At 38.2% G+C, this 18,477-nt stretch overlaps 2 protein-coding genes across 5 annotated transcripts in view; one reads left to right on the top strand and one right to left on the bottom strand.

Annotated features, from left to right (window-relative positions):
• LOC131685555 (glycerol kinase) overlaps positions 1 to 18,477 on the top strand; it is a 515,121-nt gene that overhangs the window by 429,905 nt on the left and 66,739 nt on the right. The window lies entirely within an intron of this gene.
• LOC131685553 (non-canonical poly(A) RNA polymerase protein Trf4-1) overlaps positions 1 to 18,477 on the bottom strand; it is a 61,625-nt gene that overhangs the window by 27,058 nt on the left and 16,090 nt on the right. For 3 of the 4 annotated variants that reach the window (XR_009304832.1, XM_058969360.1, XM_058969361.1), the window contains exon 2: positions 9,224 to 10,250. Coding sequence is in view for 3 of the 4 variants with exons in the window: in XM_058969360.1 (XP_058825343.1) it covers positions 9,224 to 9,765 (542 nt within the window). In the remaining variant the exon portion in view is untranslated. The remainder of the gene's footprint in view (positions 1 to 9,223; positions 10,251 to 18,477) is intronic. The other variant, XM_058969362.1, reaches the window with a different exon arrangement.

The following is an 18,477-nucleotide window of genomic DNA, read 5'->3' as shown; positions in this document are numbered from 1 at the left end:
TAAAAATTGTGAGCCTTATTCCGGCCTGGAGGACCGAGTGTCATATACCATTCGACTCAGTTCGTCAAAATCGAAAAATGTCTGTGTGTGTATGTATGTATGTATGTATGTATGTATGTGTGTGTATGTATGTGAAAAAAGTCACCTCTTTTTCTCAGAGATGCTGGACCTTCCCATCAGCTGCTATTTAATTTTTTGTTAATTGGACTTCTGGTTCCGATGTTACGGGTTGCAGAGTGCGACCACACAGCAAATTCCAATATAAATGAATAATTCTCAAAGGGGAGAGTAAGAGAAAATTTCAAAATCGAATTTGTATTTTTGATGCCAAATGACTTTAAAATGCGTGCGTTGAGATTTTATGCAACTTCAAAAAAAAAAAAAAAATTGGCGGAAATTGACTTTGTTGACATTGGCACATTTTTGTCTTTCCCATATAGAAAGGTTATACAATCATTCTAAAAATCGTCAACCAAATCCCGGCCATTTTTTTGGTTATATAGGCTTAGATAGAAGTATGCAGAGAGGGGTTGCTACTTTAAAACTATAACTAGTTTAAAATTTCTTAACAAGTTGCAAATTTGCGGCAGGGTCCGGACGATGTTTCAGTGTCGACACATAGTATCTCAAAAACATGGCTGTCGATCCATTGCATGAATGTGCAAATCGTACTGCATATGCAATATATATTTCCACCATTGTATTGAACATAATGAGCCACGGAATCGTAGTTTGGACAAATGAGAAAAGCACAATTGCACCACTAGGTGGATCGAAACAGGTTTTTGTTATGGTTCCGCTGTCCGAAAATACGGTGTTTGGTGGTGGTTTCTACGCATATTTCCTCTCTATGGTTGATATTGAATATTTTTAATTGAGGCGATATAAATTTGCCAAACTCCTTAAGGTTTTCGATATTGAATCTGTGCCTGCTGAGTAGTATTTGTATTCGTCATCCCCATATACGTCATGATACAATCCGAACATAGAATGCTGTATATGACTGTTGTAATAGATGTATGGGATCTTTTATCTGCTTTAGCAAACATGTTTTGATTGCCCTATAAGCAAAATTTACTTCAGCCTAATTCACACCTTTCCGATCCGTTTCAGTGACAGTTCAGTATCGTACACGGACACCAACGTCCCTTCATATATTTTATATCTCGCATTCACACTTGTCCAGCAGGTCGGTACGTGTGACAGGGCAAGGGCGAATATGCGCATATGAACTTCATGAAAGAATATTGGTGTCCAAAAGAAAGAATATGCACAGTACTCAACCGGTACGGGAATAGTACTTTAAGCGATCCCTGGATTACGTTTACGGCCCAGAAACAAACACATGATTATCGCATTGGCAACAATGATCGTATTACCACCTCTAAAGCAAATTCACACAACCGCTCTTCGCCATCCATCACACTTCACTTATGAATGTCATATAGGTTAAGCTCTGGAGTGTAGAAACCTCGAAGAGCGAACTAAATGCCGTTTATGGAGTAGTGGCATTCATTTCTTCATCTCGACAATCGTAACGTTCACCTTTGTTTCTTCCCGACGAGTTCTGGGTATCTACATCATCAACTCCTCTTGCTTCTGTATTCTTGTTTTCGACATAATGTGTACGATTATCGCCATTCCTATATCGCCTCAGATCGTTCTCTGGGTGTTCTTGGGTTTTTCCAATCCAGCTTCCTCTCCAATCGAACGTTTATTTCAAGAAACCTTCAGAATCGCTGGTACTTCCTTTGTTTATGCTTTCGCCTCGGGCTCAACAGTGTTTTTTGACCCACGTTCTTAGCTTGTCATTTTCTTGTCTGACAGCATTCATGGCGGACTTGATACTTATCACTAATAGCTCTATCCTGGAGTGTGGACGTCTCTGTTGCCCTTGATACCGTTTGGACCGCCTGGTTCGCTCCCAGCTACCCTGTACTTTGTATTGTCTGTAGCCAGTTAGATTCTCGCAACCTCCTTTATAAAACACACATATTCCATTGCACTGCGTTAAATGTCATCAGCAGAGCCAAGAAGCATGTAAGAGCTCATGATGATTTATCCGTTGTTTCGCATATTAGATTTTCGTATCGTACTTTCGAGCGGTGCATTAAGCAATAGATTGAATAGTGCATTGGTCAGTTTCAATCTATCTAACGTCACAAACGATTCGAATGTTTGTTCGGCTATTGTCACGCTTGGTTTTGATCCGTCCAACATCATAAGAATTAACTTAATCAGACTCTTCGTAAAGCCATGTTCAAGCATTATCTGCCGTACGCCTTTTCGTTTCACTGAATCGAACGCTGGCTTAAAATCCACAAACAGATGGGGAGTCCACAAGTTGAATTCCCGGATTTTTTCCGGATTTATCGCAGGGTAAACATCTGGATGTCGAGAATCGTCCTTCTCGAAACCCTCTTTGATGTTTGTCGACAAAAAAATCAGCCAATGGGCGCAGTCTTCTAAAAAGAGCATAGAGGAGCAAATCTTAAATTTTATAAGCGGCATCGAGGATCGTTATACCTTGATATTTATAACATTCGGGTTTATGGCTTTTCTTGTAGTTCCAGAATATGAGAAAATCGAACCAATCCGAAGAAATTTTTGCTTGCACCAATCATTTTGATAACACGGTAGATAGCTTCGTACAGCCAATCACTCTTGACATTTAAAAGTTCAACCGCGATTCCGTCATTCCCCTTACAATTTTTTGCGCTTTATCTAGTGGGTGTCCGTCATCCTCATTAAATCTGTGCTTTTTCTACTCGTTTGTTCGTTGGACAATATCTCAAATGTTCCATTTACTAGCCTGTTCCGGCACGATCTCAGTTCCCTGCCCCGATTGTTCATGACTGATACCGAGGTGCTTTTCCTTCTCATGTTTTTGAAAGTTTTATGCCACTTTCACTTATCGTCTCTTGCAATACTGTGGTCTACTTCCGCGAATACTGTTTGGTCGTACCAGGGGCCCTATTCTCACAGTCACGTCACTTAGTGACTAGAAGGAAATTTCCTTCTAGTCACTAGGTGACGTGACTGTGAGAATAGGGGCCCAGATAGCTTACACCGATTTTTACTCGGCTGTCCTCAGCTCACCGTGACATTGCTTGCGCTAGCGGGTAGCCGCTGCTAACATTCACGTTTGTCGCTCTTTGGCTCTCAATGTTGTGTCAATCATTCCGCTGAATTCCACTTGTGCACACAACACATGTGTGACTGTTTTTCGAATCGTTCGTCCAGCTTCTGTACATCGGTATCACCCGCAGTTGACAGAAAGACTGGTCACTTGGCATAAGGTTATATTGGCATAACGGTTATTTGGTATAATGGTCATTTGGCATAATTTTGAGACTTGAACGCACTGAAGGTCATTTAGCATAACGGACATTTGGCATTTTTTTTCTTGAAGGTAATGGTCATTTAGTATAACGGTCATTTTGCATAGTTTCTAATTGTGCGTAAAGTGAAGGTCCTTTGGTAATTTTTTTATCTTCAGAAAAGCAGGTAAAATTCCAAACTTAGCAAAAAGTAAGGTCATTTTGGAAAATTTTGAGCCCTTCTACTGCTAAGAATATTTTAGTATAACCAGTTTTATGTTCAGGAAAACAATGGTCGTTTGGTATGGGTATATTTATTCATAAAGTTATTAGTTATCAAGGATTTTTTGGGTAAATATTTCCCTGTGTGTATTTTAGTGCCGGAATAAGTTGTTACATATGCATTTGTAAGCAACTGGCAAAAAGCCCATATGTTCGAGCATAACAAGCAAACGAGTGGATCTCAAGTTTACTTGTGCATACGAGTACGGTCATCTAATCTGTCATCTAGTAGGACGGATTCTAAGAGTCTGTGCACCTTTTCGGATCTTTTAAGCTGCCTATTTTAATAAAACAGGAAGTTTGTTTAACAACAGCATATATTTATAATCAAACTTGTCGCAAACCAAAATTAATTAGTTTATTATTCGTAAAGAATTTGTGTACTGACGTAATGGAATAAATAACTAATATTGACGGCTAATATGGCTAACCCACATCGCTTCAGGCCGAGTGCTGTCTGACATCGCTGACGCTCCGTCGGACTTAAACTAATTCATAGCCCCTTTGTTTTGAATAATCCGGGCAAATGAGAGGATCCCCTGTTTGCTAGCGAAAGACCACCACTAGCCAACTCGCCGTGGAAACCTTTGGCTCAGTAGGTTTACATAGGAGAACATGGGGAGATTTGACCAGGTTTTCAGATAAACCTGCATAAATCTCTAAAAAAAAGTTTTCAATCCTTCAAAAGTCAGTGAAATGTAATGAGCAAAGGTATATGTGCGTATTCATGATTTTTTGTAGAAATTTCAATGCGCTTTTTCAAAAGCTATAAAAGTTTTTCTGTGAACGTTTTTTTTGTCAAGTCTCCAACTGCCTGGAGAGACTTCACCTAGAGAATTTTGAAAAATCAGAACAAAAAACGATGACATAAAATATACTGTAATGATTTTTTCATATTGTCGAGATCCTAAGGAACCAGTAAAAAATATAAAAGGGTTGCATTTCATAATATTTTTTTTAAGTTGAACAGAGAATGGGCAAAAATCGAAAGTGAAAAAAGCAGTTTTTTTCATAGCGTGTGTTAGATCTTCAGTACTGTAACAACATTCTACATAAGCTGATGGATTTTTAAGATCTAACACACGGTGTGAAAAAAAACTGCTTTTTTGGTTTTCGATTTGTGTCCATTCTCTGTCCAACCTTAATGCATTATGCTATATTTCACCCTAAGGAGAAAAATTGGTTAAACACCAAAATTTTTCACCAGGGCGAAAGCTTTTTTGGTGAAAGCAGCCTTTGTACATGAAGGGCACAGATCCTAACTCATTAAAGTCATGGGTGCGTTTCGACTTCGTCCCATCAGAAACCGACACAACCTTTTTGTCGGAATAGATTAGCGCCAACTTGACTCTAAACCCCTAAAACTAAAACACATTTTGTGTTTCAATCGAACGACTGGCCAATGCATTTCCTTTTAAGGATTAATTGTACTGCTTACATTGCATGTTCACACGTTACGAAATCATCCATATTACTGATAACTTTGTATACTGGTACTAGAAAGATATAGACTGATGTTTAAGGTGGGATTTTTTTTGACCATTTCACTACTTCATAAGGAATAAGATGATATACGAGTACTTCTAAAGTAATTATTAATCGAGTAGATATGTCCATACAAAGTTTGATAAAAAATTACATCATTTAACGCAAATTTAATAATTACGGAATATTGCGGACTCTCTAACGAAAAGATTTTTCATCCCAACTTTTAAATCACCTTAAGGGATCGAAACAAGTATAAAAATATTTTTGAAAATTGTTTAAGAACCTAATAGAGCACGTCAAACCAATATAGGAATCTAGCGCTTGGTCAAGTCTCCCCATGTTCCCCTACATAAAAATTGACTATTTTTAATTTGACGGAACCCAGTAATGATAAAGCTGTTCGTTGTCGTCTGTGTCAAAGGATACCGTATTTGAAAGAATAGCTCATGATACAAAGAAGGATAATAAGCAAATAATTTTAGTTATCGAAAAGCTGTATTATAAAGCGACAACTCGCAGGCGAGAGATGCGGGCGTATGGAAAAATTTATAGCGCAGAAGTTTGCATAAACTGGAGACAAGATACGTTTGCGTACGACGGGAGCGGCCGCATGACCATGCCCTGAAGATGCAAATAATTGTCAAATGTCCGTTATATCAAATGACCCTCAGTTTGATCACTTTTACACACACACACACTAGATAATGACCACGGTCGACGTTCGATCCTTGACAGGTCCTGAAATCAACGACACTACGGAGAAATGTCGACCGTCAAACCAAAACGAGGTCGATTGTACGCATGCCTCGCCATTCAGGTGGCTCCAGGTGTTTCCGAATATTATTTTTGTAGAAAAAAAGGAGCTACAAATAGACTGCAGGGAGATTGATAAAGCTTAGGTCGTCGGCGGTTGTGTGGAGACTTTATAACTATATAAGTGGAAGAAATCGTGTGTTCCTTCCGACCTAGGCTTTTGCGTCCTCGGTGATGAATGATACACCATGTTTGGACACTCTCCGCGGATCTAGTCTAGACGTTCATAGAACTCAGGTTTTACATAACCAGGTTTGCGCAGGCGTTGATCAAGCTACAGTTGAAGAATTTATGTCTTTCTAACCTCAGCACGCAGAAACGGGCACTCACCGACCTCTACCTGATGATTCATCGCTTTTGCTTACCAAGTCTTACGAATCTTACTCCACACTCTGTCTTCTCACCGCCACTGTAGAAGATGTGATACTTGAATGAGATATTCGCAATTTGGTTTACTGCCCGGAATTCTCGTTCGCCTGTGCCGTGCCATCGAACTTTCTGAAGGACTGCACTCTACACATTCACTTTTTGCAACTCTCAGTTTCTTTTATAAAGTGGCGTGTCCTTTGCCCACCGTTCCATCCTGTATGTTAATTTGCATTTTTCGTGGTTATTGGTCGAAGATTCGATATTCCGCCTTACCAGGACTGTGATGCCTAACTCCTTATTAAGAGGCTACCATCTTGAATTTACCAGACGAGCCACTTCATTGCATCTTCAGTTGCCCGTTCCGGAACAGACGCTGTTTCGAATCGCTCCTAACATGAAGGGCAAACGATTAACAATTATGTATAATAGATAATGTTTTGTTTTTTTTTTTTTTCTACCATAGGGATAACTATAAAACTTAATTATTATTTATATAAACTTAGACGTGTAATATTGCTTGATGATTATTGCAGTACCATCATTCATATTTAGCTAAAGGAAGGCTGGACATCCGGTTCATCTTTCGCTTGGAAAAATAAGTTTCCCTGTCCAACCACAGCACATTCTTTCATCGATAGTTAATACACAACACTGCTTCAGCTGTTATCCGTTCGTTTAATAGTCGAAAAAATATAACATGAAAAAGACCACGAGGACATTTGTCACATTCTCCTCCCTCCCCATGGACGAGCGTGGATTTTTTAGTAAGATTCCCCATTCCTTTTTGTCTGTGGTATATGGACGACCCCCAATTCGATCATACAAACAGGTAATAGTCAATGTCAAATTATTTCATAATATATGAGAAAATTCGGACCGGCCTATTCCGAAATGGAACCGACGAACTTGAATTTCTGTTCTACATAATGTTGTTTTGATCGTGGTGTTTTGTTTATGTTTTGTGCTAAACTATACAACCCGAACCCTTGACCTTCATCTATTCACGTGTCTACACACATCTGCCACGAGTCCCTTGCGAAAGTTACTGACAAAAACAAACTCTGAATCATCACGCAGTGTTTTGATTGTGGATTCAAGAATGCCAAACGAGACTGTATAAATTCGAATAATAGGTGGTGTAAATTTTTTTGTTGTTTATGCTGATGTGCCCTGGGCCATCTTATTCTAGTCCTACCAGGAAGTACAAGATTTATTAACAGACCATCACGTCAGATGTTTCAGATGTGTAAACTGTTTTGGGTTGTGTGCATTCCTTTGTTAGTTCGGTCAGTGTCGGCAACAAAGTTTGAACCAGACAACCGATAAGATGTCATCGTCTATCAATTTTGTGTGAGCTGGCGAAAGCTTTAAATATCAACTTTTTATATAATGTTGCTGCTGATACCAAACGCACATAATGTATGTGGTTGAGACTGATACGAATTTTCGCAGTTTGTACATTATTTTTGAATAGTTGAACACACGTTTGGCCACAGACGAAACAAATGAAAAGAAATTCTACTGATGCAATGGCATGTGTCATACAAAACCAATTTGTTGAGATTTGGAGACTGAGATCGTTGCATTGTCTAATGTTTCATCCATCATTCTATATCTTAAGTGCGACTAGTAATTGAGCTTTATTAATTTTGGTATACCGGTTCTCCACAAAAAAATCGTCCGTAATGCGCATAAAAAATTCTTATAGAAGAAAGCCTCATAAATACGTTGAGTTTGATGGATGTTTCAAATTGGTTTCTACAGACTTTTGTACACCATCCAGAACACATATCCACATGATACAATGTCAATGCCTCTTACAAACTAAAAATGACAACGCGAAATGATACTGACTTGAAAGATCTAGGTCACATAAAACGCACGTCCGTACCCGCACTTTTGACCGTGTAATGTAGAATCATTCGCAAAAAATACTCATTCAACGTCCCAACCCAATCTGTGCGCCAGGTCTCGTTCTAGCCGCTCGATCAAGAAAAATGAGAAACTGCGGCGCGAAAATACACACACCCGAATGGCGGCTCACTCATTCGGTTCTTGTTGTCAAGGCTGTTTGGCGATTATCACAGATTTTAAATATGTAACTACGGCTGTGTGAGTGTTTGTTTGTTTATTATAGACGACCGAAAAAAAAAGAGGTAAGGGAATTCCTACGCTGCCTGTTGTCCGGCACAGTTGGTGGTGATATTCCGATGGTCGCTTATTTTTTTCCTTTATACATATCTACTCGCAGGGTGTTGTATAGCGAGCGGGTTCGCGAACTACAAACGTAATCGGTGTGAAGATGTCTTACTTCCGCAACCGTCATATTATGAGCGACACCTGTTACAACAGTATATCGGATGGAACTGTGTATCTTAAAGACTTGGCGAACAAATCTTCTGGAAACAGGCTTGACGACTATCACTCATATTTAGAATGTTGTACTTTTCAACTGCATGGAACAGACTTAAAACAGTCAGAATTGTTCGTACCTAAAAAACTGCTAATTACTACCGCACCGTCCCTCTCCATGTCTTCGATAAACAGGATACCGTAGAGGGAAAAAAACAACCATGTGGCATTTAGCTCTACAGTGCCGTAAACCAAAATAGAAACTTCACCCAAACACGCCAATCGCATGACGATAATCAGATTTTCAGGCACTGATCATTGTTTACCGCGCGCGGTTGAGCGAATGGCAAAACAGCAACAACCGGTAACAGGGAGGTGTCAATGCACATTTTTGCACTCGGCAAAATCGTTCGCTCCCTATCTTCACACACGGTTTCATTTATCGCGCTGTATGTCCTTCCTCTTATCGTTGCAGCGCAACAGAAAAGCAAGGCTATTTATTACGTCTCACTTTTTTTTCGGTGGAGTCGAAAATTATCCAGCAAATATCCACCACGACACATGTGATAATGAGGCGAAATACGATAAAGCAAACTTACCCAATGATTCCTCTTCCGTACTTGAAGGTTGGTGGACGCCATGGGCATCCGCCATGGATTCCAATTAGCCGCATATGCTGCTTGTTCATGTTGTAAGTACTAGCCTTGTTGTCGACGGTGCTGCCAGCTTTCTTCCTGGTCGGATTGTAGTTTTTCTCGTTGTTGTTGACTAGAATAGTGCCGCCACCACCACCGGTCGGCGTATTGTTCCCGTTGTTACCGTTCCCGTTGCCACCGATGTTACTATTAGTATTATTATTGTTGTTATTATTTTCACTTAACGCATTGCCATGATGGTGATGGTGATGATGATGGTTTACATGATGATGCTGATCATCACCATTACCACCACCTCCACCAATGAGTCGATTCTCTCCACCGCCGCGATTGGACTTCTCTGTGCCGGCCCGCTGCGGTTTCAGATTCTCAACCGGGACGGTCAATGGAGGATCTAGCTCTGCCATTGTCTCCCAGATACTCATCCACATACGCTTCGCCGGTCCTTCCTGCTCTTCTTGGAACCAAGCGACCGCCGGATCCATAACTTGAGCCCGGCTCGGTTCCGGCACGACTTGGTTAGGCTAGGCTTGGCTTCGCCGTTTCACTTACGTCACTCTTACTCTTCGTCCGCTACTACTCCCAACTCTGTTCCAAACTATAACACACACTGATAATTTCTCCCCGGGTTGATCCCTCTTCCCCTCACTAAAAACTATTACAATCCAAACGAAATATTCTTCCTTTGCGATAATTATTTGATCTCAAACGACACGAGATTTGCGATTGTTCAAATCGATTCACCAATACATTGCCTTCCCTACCAGTATGACACGGAATACCGGTTTGACACAGCACTACGGTCACACCAAGAACCAGTTGTTCATTCTTCCTGTCGAAGTAGTCGGTGGTGTTCAGCAAAATGTCCTAGTAATCTCTTTTTTAACTCGGCTGGTGTCGCTGCTACTGTGTGTGCTGCTGACGCTGCCGTCGAGTTGAGTGTTGAGCAGATTCGATGATACGCACCTCACTGAAAGAAAACGAGATTGGAACATGTGAGTGGATGCGGTGTTGAGTTGAAGTCGTCATTTGATTGTTGGCACAGTGGGAGTAGTTTGCTCGGTGGGCTGGTCAAAATTTGGGGTTTCCGCTTGTTGCATCAAGTAATGTAAACTTAATTAGTGAGGCCAATATTGTGAAACAAGCATCACATAGTTATAGAATTTTTTTCCTAGAAAACTAGAAAGATGAAAAACTGGGCTAAAAATGTTAAGAATCAAAATAGCGTACGAATACATAAAATTTTGGCCTATTGGAGCAGTAGAGCTAGTATCTCAGAAGGGCTCCCCGCCAGAATCACTCACTACATTTGCAGACGAAACGGAAAATGCGACACGCTAAAATACTGTTTAAGGCCCAATGTAGCTATCTGCAATATTTAATCTGCTTTAGGTGTTAACTTTTTGTAACGAATAAGGTGTTAGCGGGTCATATTTACCCCGATTTCAAACTTAGTTTTAGGACACATTTTAAGCCAAATCTATATGAACTTGTACCCAAATTGTTTTAATTTTCAGTTTCTTTCATTTTCATTTTGCAGCGTTTGGTGGGGCAATGAGAGCGCAAGTCAATCCAAGGCCGATGATAGGAGGGGTATTGTATACTTGACGAATAATTGCGCTGAAGAATGTGATGAAAAGGTGCATTGAACAGTACTGTTCAGAAATAAATACAATATGTTTCTCCATAAGGTTTGATAGCTAATGTGTGTATTTTGTGATTATGTGATGCCAATTTATAAGTGTTAAAAAGTTCAATTTATCCCGTGGTTTTATCAAGTTTGTGAGACCGCAAGCGTAGATGTGCGTGGAAGATCGCGAATAGCTCAAGCGCTTGTATGTTCACGTGTTTGTTGCGTATGCCAGAACGTATGTGATTTCGCGTGCATAAATTCGATTTTGTAACTGTGTGGCCATATGCATATTCGCGTGTGTTCTTGAATGATCGCGCGGAACGTGAGTTTGTTGCTTGGTTTTTAGTGTACGGTTCAGGTACTAGAGGATAATTCCCCCATAATACTAGAGTTCCCGGTCACGTTTCCATGGAATGTGTTGTCTAATGAATATGAGCCTCATTTTTTATTGGTCCAACTGAAGGCAATGCATCTAGGCTGTTAAGAACGAGGGACATCCTAACGTGACCGACTCATGATCGCGCGAGCGGTGGGTTGTTGGCGAGATCGCGAATATGTGTGGATGATTACAATTGCACGTTCGCGTTTGAGGCTCGGTTTGTGTTATCGCGAAGGCTAGCGGCGTTTGTACGTTTTGAATGAGATATTATGTGTATGGGAGCATACGCAATTGATTGTGTTAGTGAGTGTTATAATGAATCTTAATTAAGATATAGTGATAGAACGACAAAGAACATGCCGAATTAAAAGAAAAAAATGAAAACATTAGGTTGAAGCGTAAAAAAATGACTGATTTTTTGGTTTACATGAGTAGTGGCAAACCAGACTAATAGAAGTAAAACAAAAACAGACAAATAAAATAGAAGAAAAGAACGGGAGGGGCGTATTCTAAGTTGCTTATATTTGGAAACATAGCCCTTTATTTGACGGTTTGGTTCGCGTGGATGATGGTTCTTCAAAATTACTAGGCACATTTTGAACATTTGACTTGATATGGTCCCAATACTTTGGATAGTTCAATTAAATTTTAAATTCAATACATTGTTCAATTGAATGATGTTTACTTTAGATTTGGGTTCAAATTTGTATGATCCGAGTACTTTGGCTAATTGCTTTAAGTTTTAATGCATTGTGTATAACAGTATATCGATTAAAGTACCCGGCTTGTTAAAGTACGTGCCAAACCGTCCCGGTCGGAAGACGGTCCCGCAACTATTCCTAATCAGGACCACCACAGTCACGACGAACGTTTTGGCAACGGGGTCGCTTGGACGAGTGTGTTAACCCACACTTACACAATAAACCTGATTTATGACGTTCGGCACCGATTCCCACTGATTCGGCACCGGCACCGATTCCCACTGATTCGAAACCGGCACCGATTCCCACTGATCATCCAGGCCAGAAACGGTAATATTTATCTGAAACTGAAAATTGAAACACTAACAAACAATTTGGATACAAGTTCATATAGATTCGACTGAAATTGGGTCTTTAAACTGATTTCGAAATCGGGGTCAATATGACCCGTTAACACCTTATTCGTAACTTTTTTGTGCAGCCCTTTGGAATGTCCGAAAATTCTGAACTCTATTGAAAATCGTTGCCTTCCATAAAAGAGGAAAAGTCAGGAAATTCAAAACTTTCAAAAAAACTATCGCAGTTTGAAAGTTCATTTTGGGTCATATTGACCCCAACACCTAAAGAAGGTTAAAACAAAACTTTTTGAGCGACTTAGACAGGATTTTCATATTTTTTTATTTAATGCCTCCAGCATCTTAAAAAGTGCTCCTAGGTGTGATGATGTGTCTCGGCTATTTATAGAACGCTTGATTACATGACCCACGATACTAGGTTTGCATTCATCTACCAGCGATTTTCTTTGTCAGTAGTATTACGATCGTAAAGCATTTGTGTACAACCGAGTCAAAAACGAAAAGAAAATCTTCATGTTTCCACATATTTGAAATAAAAACAAAAATGTAATGCAAGATTTGTTGAACCACATTCTGAGGTAAATTTCACCAATTGGATTTAAATTATAGGTGCACCAGTATACCAAAAAACAAGTTCCTGGATTCGAGATACCTGGCGGCTTCGAAATCGACATGGTACTTACAGAACCTTCATGATGAAGCTCAAGTGGAATCCAGTACACTAAGGTTTTTTTTACACGGTTTTTTTGCTCGTTTTTTTTTACACGGCTTTTTTACACGGTTTTCGCAATTAGCACGGTTTTTTTTGCACGGTTTTCACAATTAACACGGTTTTCGCAAAAATATTCTAAGTCCTTTTAAAGGCAAAAGACTTAGACGATTTCTCAACAAGTTTTTTTTGCACGGATTTCGCAAAAATGTTCTAAGTCCTTTTAAAGGCAAAAGACAGACGATTTTTGATCAAGTTTTTTTGCACGGATTTTGCTTTTATTCAAAGACTATGAGGCCATTTTGAAAACCAAGATGGCGACTTCCGGTTCAATGGAATTCTCTAAAACCCCATCAACATGGGTGTTTTTGGGACGGGATTGATGAGTGGACGTCAGATATAGATGTTTAAGGCCATTTCGCATGCCAATTTCCACTAACTAAAAGTGAGACTGTTACATATTAGAGTATTGCTTTACCTGTGTTGTGTTTTAGGGGCTAAACTAAACCAATTTTGAATATCGGGGTATGAAAACACATCTATGTGATTCAAGGAATACAATTCCGAAAGAATTTCGTGAATTTACTTAATAATAAATTACTTATTTTTCGAACATTAATATGTGAGGTCACTTCAAAGATAAAATAATGTGGCAGATTCACTTCAAAGCAAAAATTTGTCCAGAGTTCATGTATTTATCCGTTGGATTAAGCATTGCGTTCAGTCGTGAGGTTTCTGCGAAAATTTGCAAAATGTTTGTATTATGAGAAAACTATGGAGTGGCCGTAGCGCAGATGCGACGCGTGGTTCCACCGTCAACCTGTTCAATATATCACGAAGGCCCTCAAAACGTCACGAAATAAGCAGCTGATCAGAAACGTCTCTAGTTCGATTTCATTACTTTTCTGATCATATGCTTATTTTGTCGTCGATTCCATCCAACATCTAACGAATAAGACCAATGAATTTGTGACAGGAAACTGTTCCCGGATCTGAGCAAAACAAATGTGTCAAAACCCATCAATGAATTGTTCAACAAAAGTCAATTTACCGTAGAGCAAGATAACATCAGTAGACATATTTTCAGTATGTAAATGCAAAAAACAAACAATTTCTTTGAAGCAAAAGTAGACGGTTCAGTATTATCGTTGAACCAACTAAATACATACGCGCTTACTAGTATGTCCCAAGGGCAGAAACATTTTGCTAGGCTACCTAAGAAAACAAGCGTACAACAGCTATGAACTTATGACGCAATGTGTTTAAAAATTATAAAGCGCTCTCGTTTTGCACACAGCTGAAACGCCCATGTGGACATCGCAACAATGCACGCTGGTTCAATATTTGATTTGAACCGGTGCAAAAGAGAATAGAAAAAGCATTCACCCATGACACTCACCTTGCTATTCCATCCATCGCTCATCAAGATGGCTCCATCCAGAGCATGCGGTGAGAGTACGTGCAAGTTTCTGGTTGAACCGGTCATGGGAAAGCAGAAAATCTTTGAATTCTACTCGCTGGAGACGCTGAGTTGGTTTATGGTTCAGATCAAATCTAGAGCTTCTATTCAAAACGACACATCTACAATGAGTGACTCTCTTTGTTTTCTTTCTCTTTCGATTTTTAACGACGTAACTATATCACTTATCACTTATTTCACAGTACAGATCGAAAGACAGTGGTTTTGGCTAGGATATTATGCAGAGTTGAGGGATAAATGCTAAAGCGACCGAATTACATAATAACAGAAGAGAAAGTAAACAAAGAGTCACTCATTGTAGGTATGTCGTTTTGAAAAAAATTCTCTAGAAATTGTCGAACTTCAATGTTTGGATATTATTACTTTCATTTAAAATAGTTATCGTGCTACTCTTAACTCAAAATGGGTTTCGAGTTGGATGATCTTGGCAACCTGTTCAATGAACAGGTTGAACGTACCGACGCGTCGCCTCTGGCGTAGCGTATTGGTAAATCGATTGCCTTGTACGCAGCGCACCTGGGTTCGAGTCCCGAACCCACACATCCCGATCAGAAACACATAACAAAAATATTTCAAAACTATATCTCGCGCTGTTACTTGTTATAATTTTCTGTTATTTTAACTACTAACGAGACCAAATTTATAACACAGTATGTTACGCAAATTGCATTCTGTTATAATCTTATTTCATTCTGATCGGGATAGGGTTAGAAATTTTTCCTAAGAGATTTTTCTAACCCGAAGAGGCGAATGACCTTAAGGTTATAAAACCTCTATAATTGAAATAAAAAAAAACTATCTACTTTGTGTTCAAACCCTACTTTCCCCTGAAGATGCCTTCGAAGGTTGCACTATGGGGAGGCATGTAACCAAAAATCGAAAACTACATCAACTCCAATTTAATTCAATTCAATACTGAGCGGTGCACTATGATTAAGGAAATCCTTGGGCATCTCTGAAAAATATTTGACTTGTGTTGAAATACGTTATTAAAAAACTAAGTAAAACTTTTTTGTGATGATATTGTTGAAATTGCATTATATTATTTAGCCATTTTTCAGATAATGGGAATTTCAAAAACAATTCATAATTTTCTGATGCAAGGGTTCTCAAATTCGTGCAATTCTATTCATTCATTTACTTTATTCAAAATGATTTTTAATTTCATTCTAAATAGTCAATTTTTTCAGTTTCTTCATTTCATGGAAGTCATTCGTATTGTTTATTTTATTCATTTTGAATATTTGAATAATTTAAGTGTATGATCATTGCGTGTTAATTATTTATTTCCTTCAGCATTTTTATTAATTTTGTCCATTTGGGTTCATGTTAACTATTTTATTCGTTTCATTATTTGGATTCTTTCTGATCGGTTTATTTTTTTCGAGCATTTTATTTATGTCATTCATTTAATTTATTTTATTCACTGTTTTCATTCTATGCATTCTATTCGTTTTTATTCCAGTTCATACATGTTATTCAGTTTCTTCATTTTAATAATCTGACTATTTTTCAGTTTTATTGATTTCATCGAAATGATTTATTTGACACAATTTATTTTTTCTATAAATTTATAACTTCTTAACATCGCTTCATTTTATTTAATTCATTTTGTCCTGCATTTCACCAATTCTATTCGTTTTGTTTATTTGATTCCTTTGTTTTCATCCTATTCAATTCATTATTTTTTTTGTTTTATTAATTTTATTCAATTCATTCATTCCAATCATTATATTCATTTTATCCATTTCATTTGTTTGATTGTATTCACTGGATTCATTAAATTCATTCGATCCACTTGATTAATTTGATTCAATTGATTCATTTGATTCATTTCATGATAATTTATTTTATTCAATTTGTTAGTTTCAGTCAATTTAATTTATTCTATTAGTTTTATAACTATTTTTAAATATTGCCTTATTTTCCATTTAATGAGCTAATCTAATTTGATTTATGTATTTAATTAATTTTATTTATATTAATCTTTCAATTCATTTTATGAATTTGAAAGCCTTTTTTTCGTTTTTCGTTCCTTTTTTTATTTTGTTCGTTTTATTGATTTTTGATAGTTTATTCAGTTTATTCGAGGTTTTTTTCGTGCAGACAAGAAACTGTTGTGTGCCTACTTCGCGTAATAAATGCTCCAACAGTGATATGTGTAAGAAATGTCTCATCTCACTGCTAGGTGGATTAAGTTGGTTTTTCTTTTCTAAGCGCTGTTGGAACGGTTCCAGTGGTGGAGGTTTTCATAATAACTTTCGCCATTTTCAAATATTTGTTACGTTTTGCTTGAATTTCTTTAGTGTTTATGCATAAAAGTAAGATTTCAGTCATTATTAAGACCCAAGAATTTGACTTAATCGGACCGGGCTAAATTCAATCCATTAGAATTGATAAAATAATTATTATTTGGTTTAAGAAACAATGGTTTATGGGCCAGACATCGCCCTAATCCCATTTCGAAAATTCTCATAGGCTTTTTTTATTATTATCCACAAAATCAGAAATCGTCATCTTTGGTTTCAAAATGCCATCTGACTTCGATCTCTGGCATCTACGTGCCAATCCCGTTCCGAAGGAACTAATATTGACCGAATTATTGAGAATTCCGCTGAACCTGTAGTCGCCATCTTGATTTTCAAAAGGAATCTCCAAGACCAGTCCTTATCTCTCATTTCTAATTTTCTAAGTTTTTGAGCTTCAAAAGAATATAGATTGTTTCCCCCAAAACCGTGTTTGTTGCGCATTTTGTAGTTGCATTAACACTGTTTTTTTACACGGTGTCCGCAATTATCGCGGTGATTTGCACTTTTTATACGGTATGTATCACAATATCTTCGGGCATTGATCTCTATTATACACTCATCAAGCCCGTTCCGACAATACCCATATTGATTGGGTTTTAGAGAATTTCACTTAACCGAAAGGTGCCATCTTAGTTTTCAAAATGATGTCAGGCATCGACATTTGGCGTCTAGGCGTTAATCCTGTTCTGAAAACACCCATATCCTTGAAATGCCGACTTCAATCTTCAAGATTCGTCTACATTGTTCAAAAATCTTCCAAGTTTTTTGTACATATTTAAAAAGACTTATAATGAATGCAGAAACCGTGGTATGTAATTGCGAAATCCGTGCAAACAAAATTCAAAAATCGTTCAGTCTTTTGCATTCAATGAAACGCAGCATTTTTACACGGTTTTGAAATTAACAGGTTTTTTTGCACGGATTCCGGAATTACCGCGGTTTTTTACACGGTTTTCGGAATTAACACAGTTTTTTACACGGATTTCGCAATTAACGCGGTTTGTTTTACACGGATTCCGGACTTAACGCGGTTTTTTACACGGTTTTCGGAATTAACACGTTTTTCGGAATTAGCACGGTTTTTTACACGGATTTCGCAATTAACGCGGTTTTTTCTACACGGCACTTATCCCCCGTGTAAAAAAAAACCTTAGTTGTTTTTCAAATAACCAGAAAATTAAAAGAAGTTATTGAAACTCGTCTGTCCAAAGCTTGCCAAGGAACGTGTGAGTACTTCAAGTCCAGCAATTCGTTTGGCAATGGCACCGAGGAATTTCGGTACTGGTGACCCGCAAGCATCAATAGCTTTCCAAATTCTAATTTGCCTTTTCCACAGCATTTAATGTCATTCGTGACACAATACAATCTATTTGGGAGATCTTATCGTCAGTGTATCCGCCAGAACCTACCGTTCAAATGTGGACTAAAATCGCCGTTGAATGTTTCAAAATCTATTAAGTACCACTTTGTCTGGGATTTATGAATGATAAAAACGTAAATGTAAAAAATTACCACATTATTGAATCCAGTTATATTACTACAACATTTTCCATTTGTTCTATTTGCTGTATATTAAGCTAACTGTAGATTACTCTGTCAACCCATGCTGCTTCAACCTAATAAGATTTCA

This window comes from Topomyia yanbarensis, chromosome 2 (genome assembly GCF_030247195.1).
Source record: "Topomyia yanbarensis strain Yona2022 chromosome 2, ASM3024719v1, whole genome shotgun sequence".
In the NCBI taxonomy this organism is placed as follows: Eukaryota; Metazoa; Arthropoda; class Insecta; order Diptera; family Culicidae; genus Topomyia; species Topomyia yanbarensis.
This window is presented reverse-complemented; position numbering and strand designations above follow the sequence as displayed.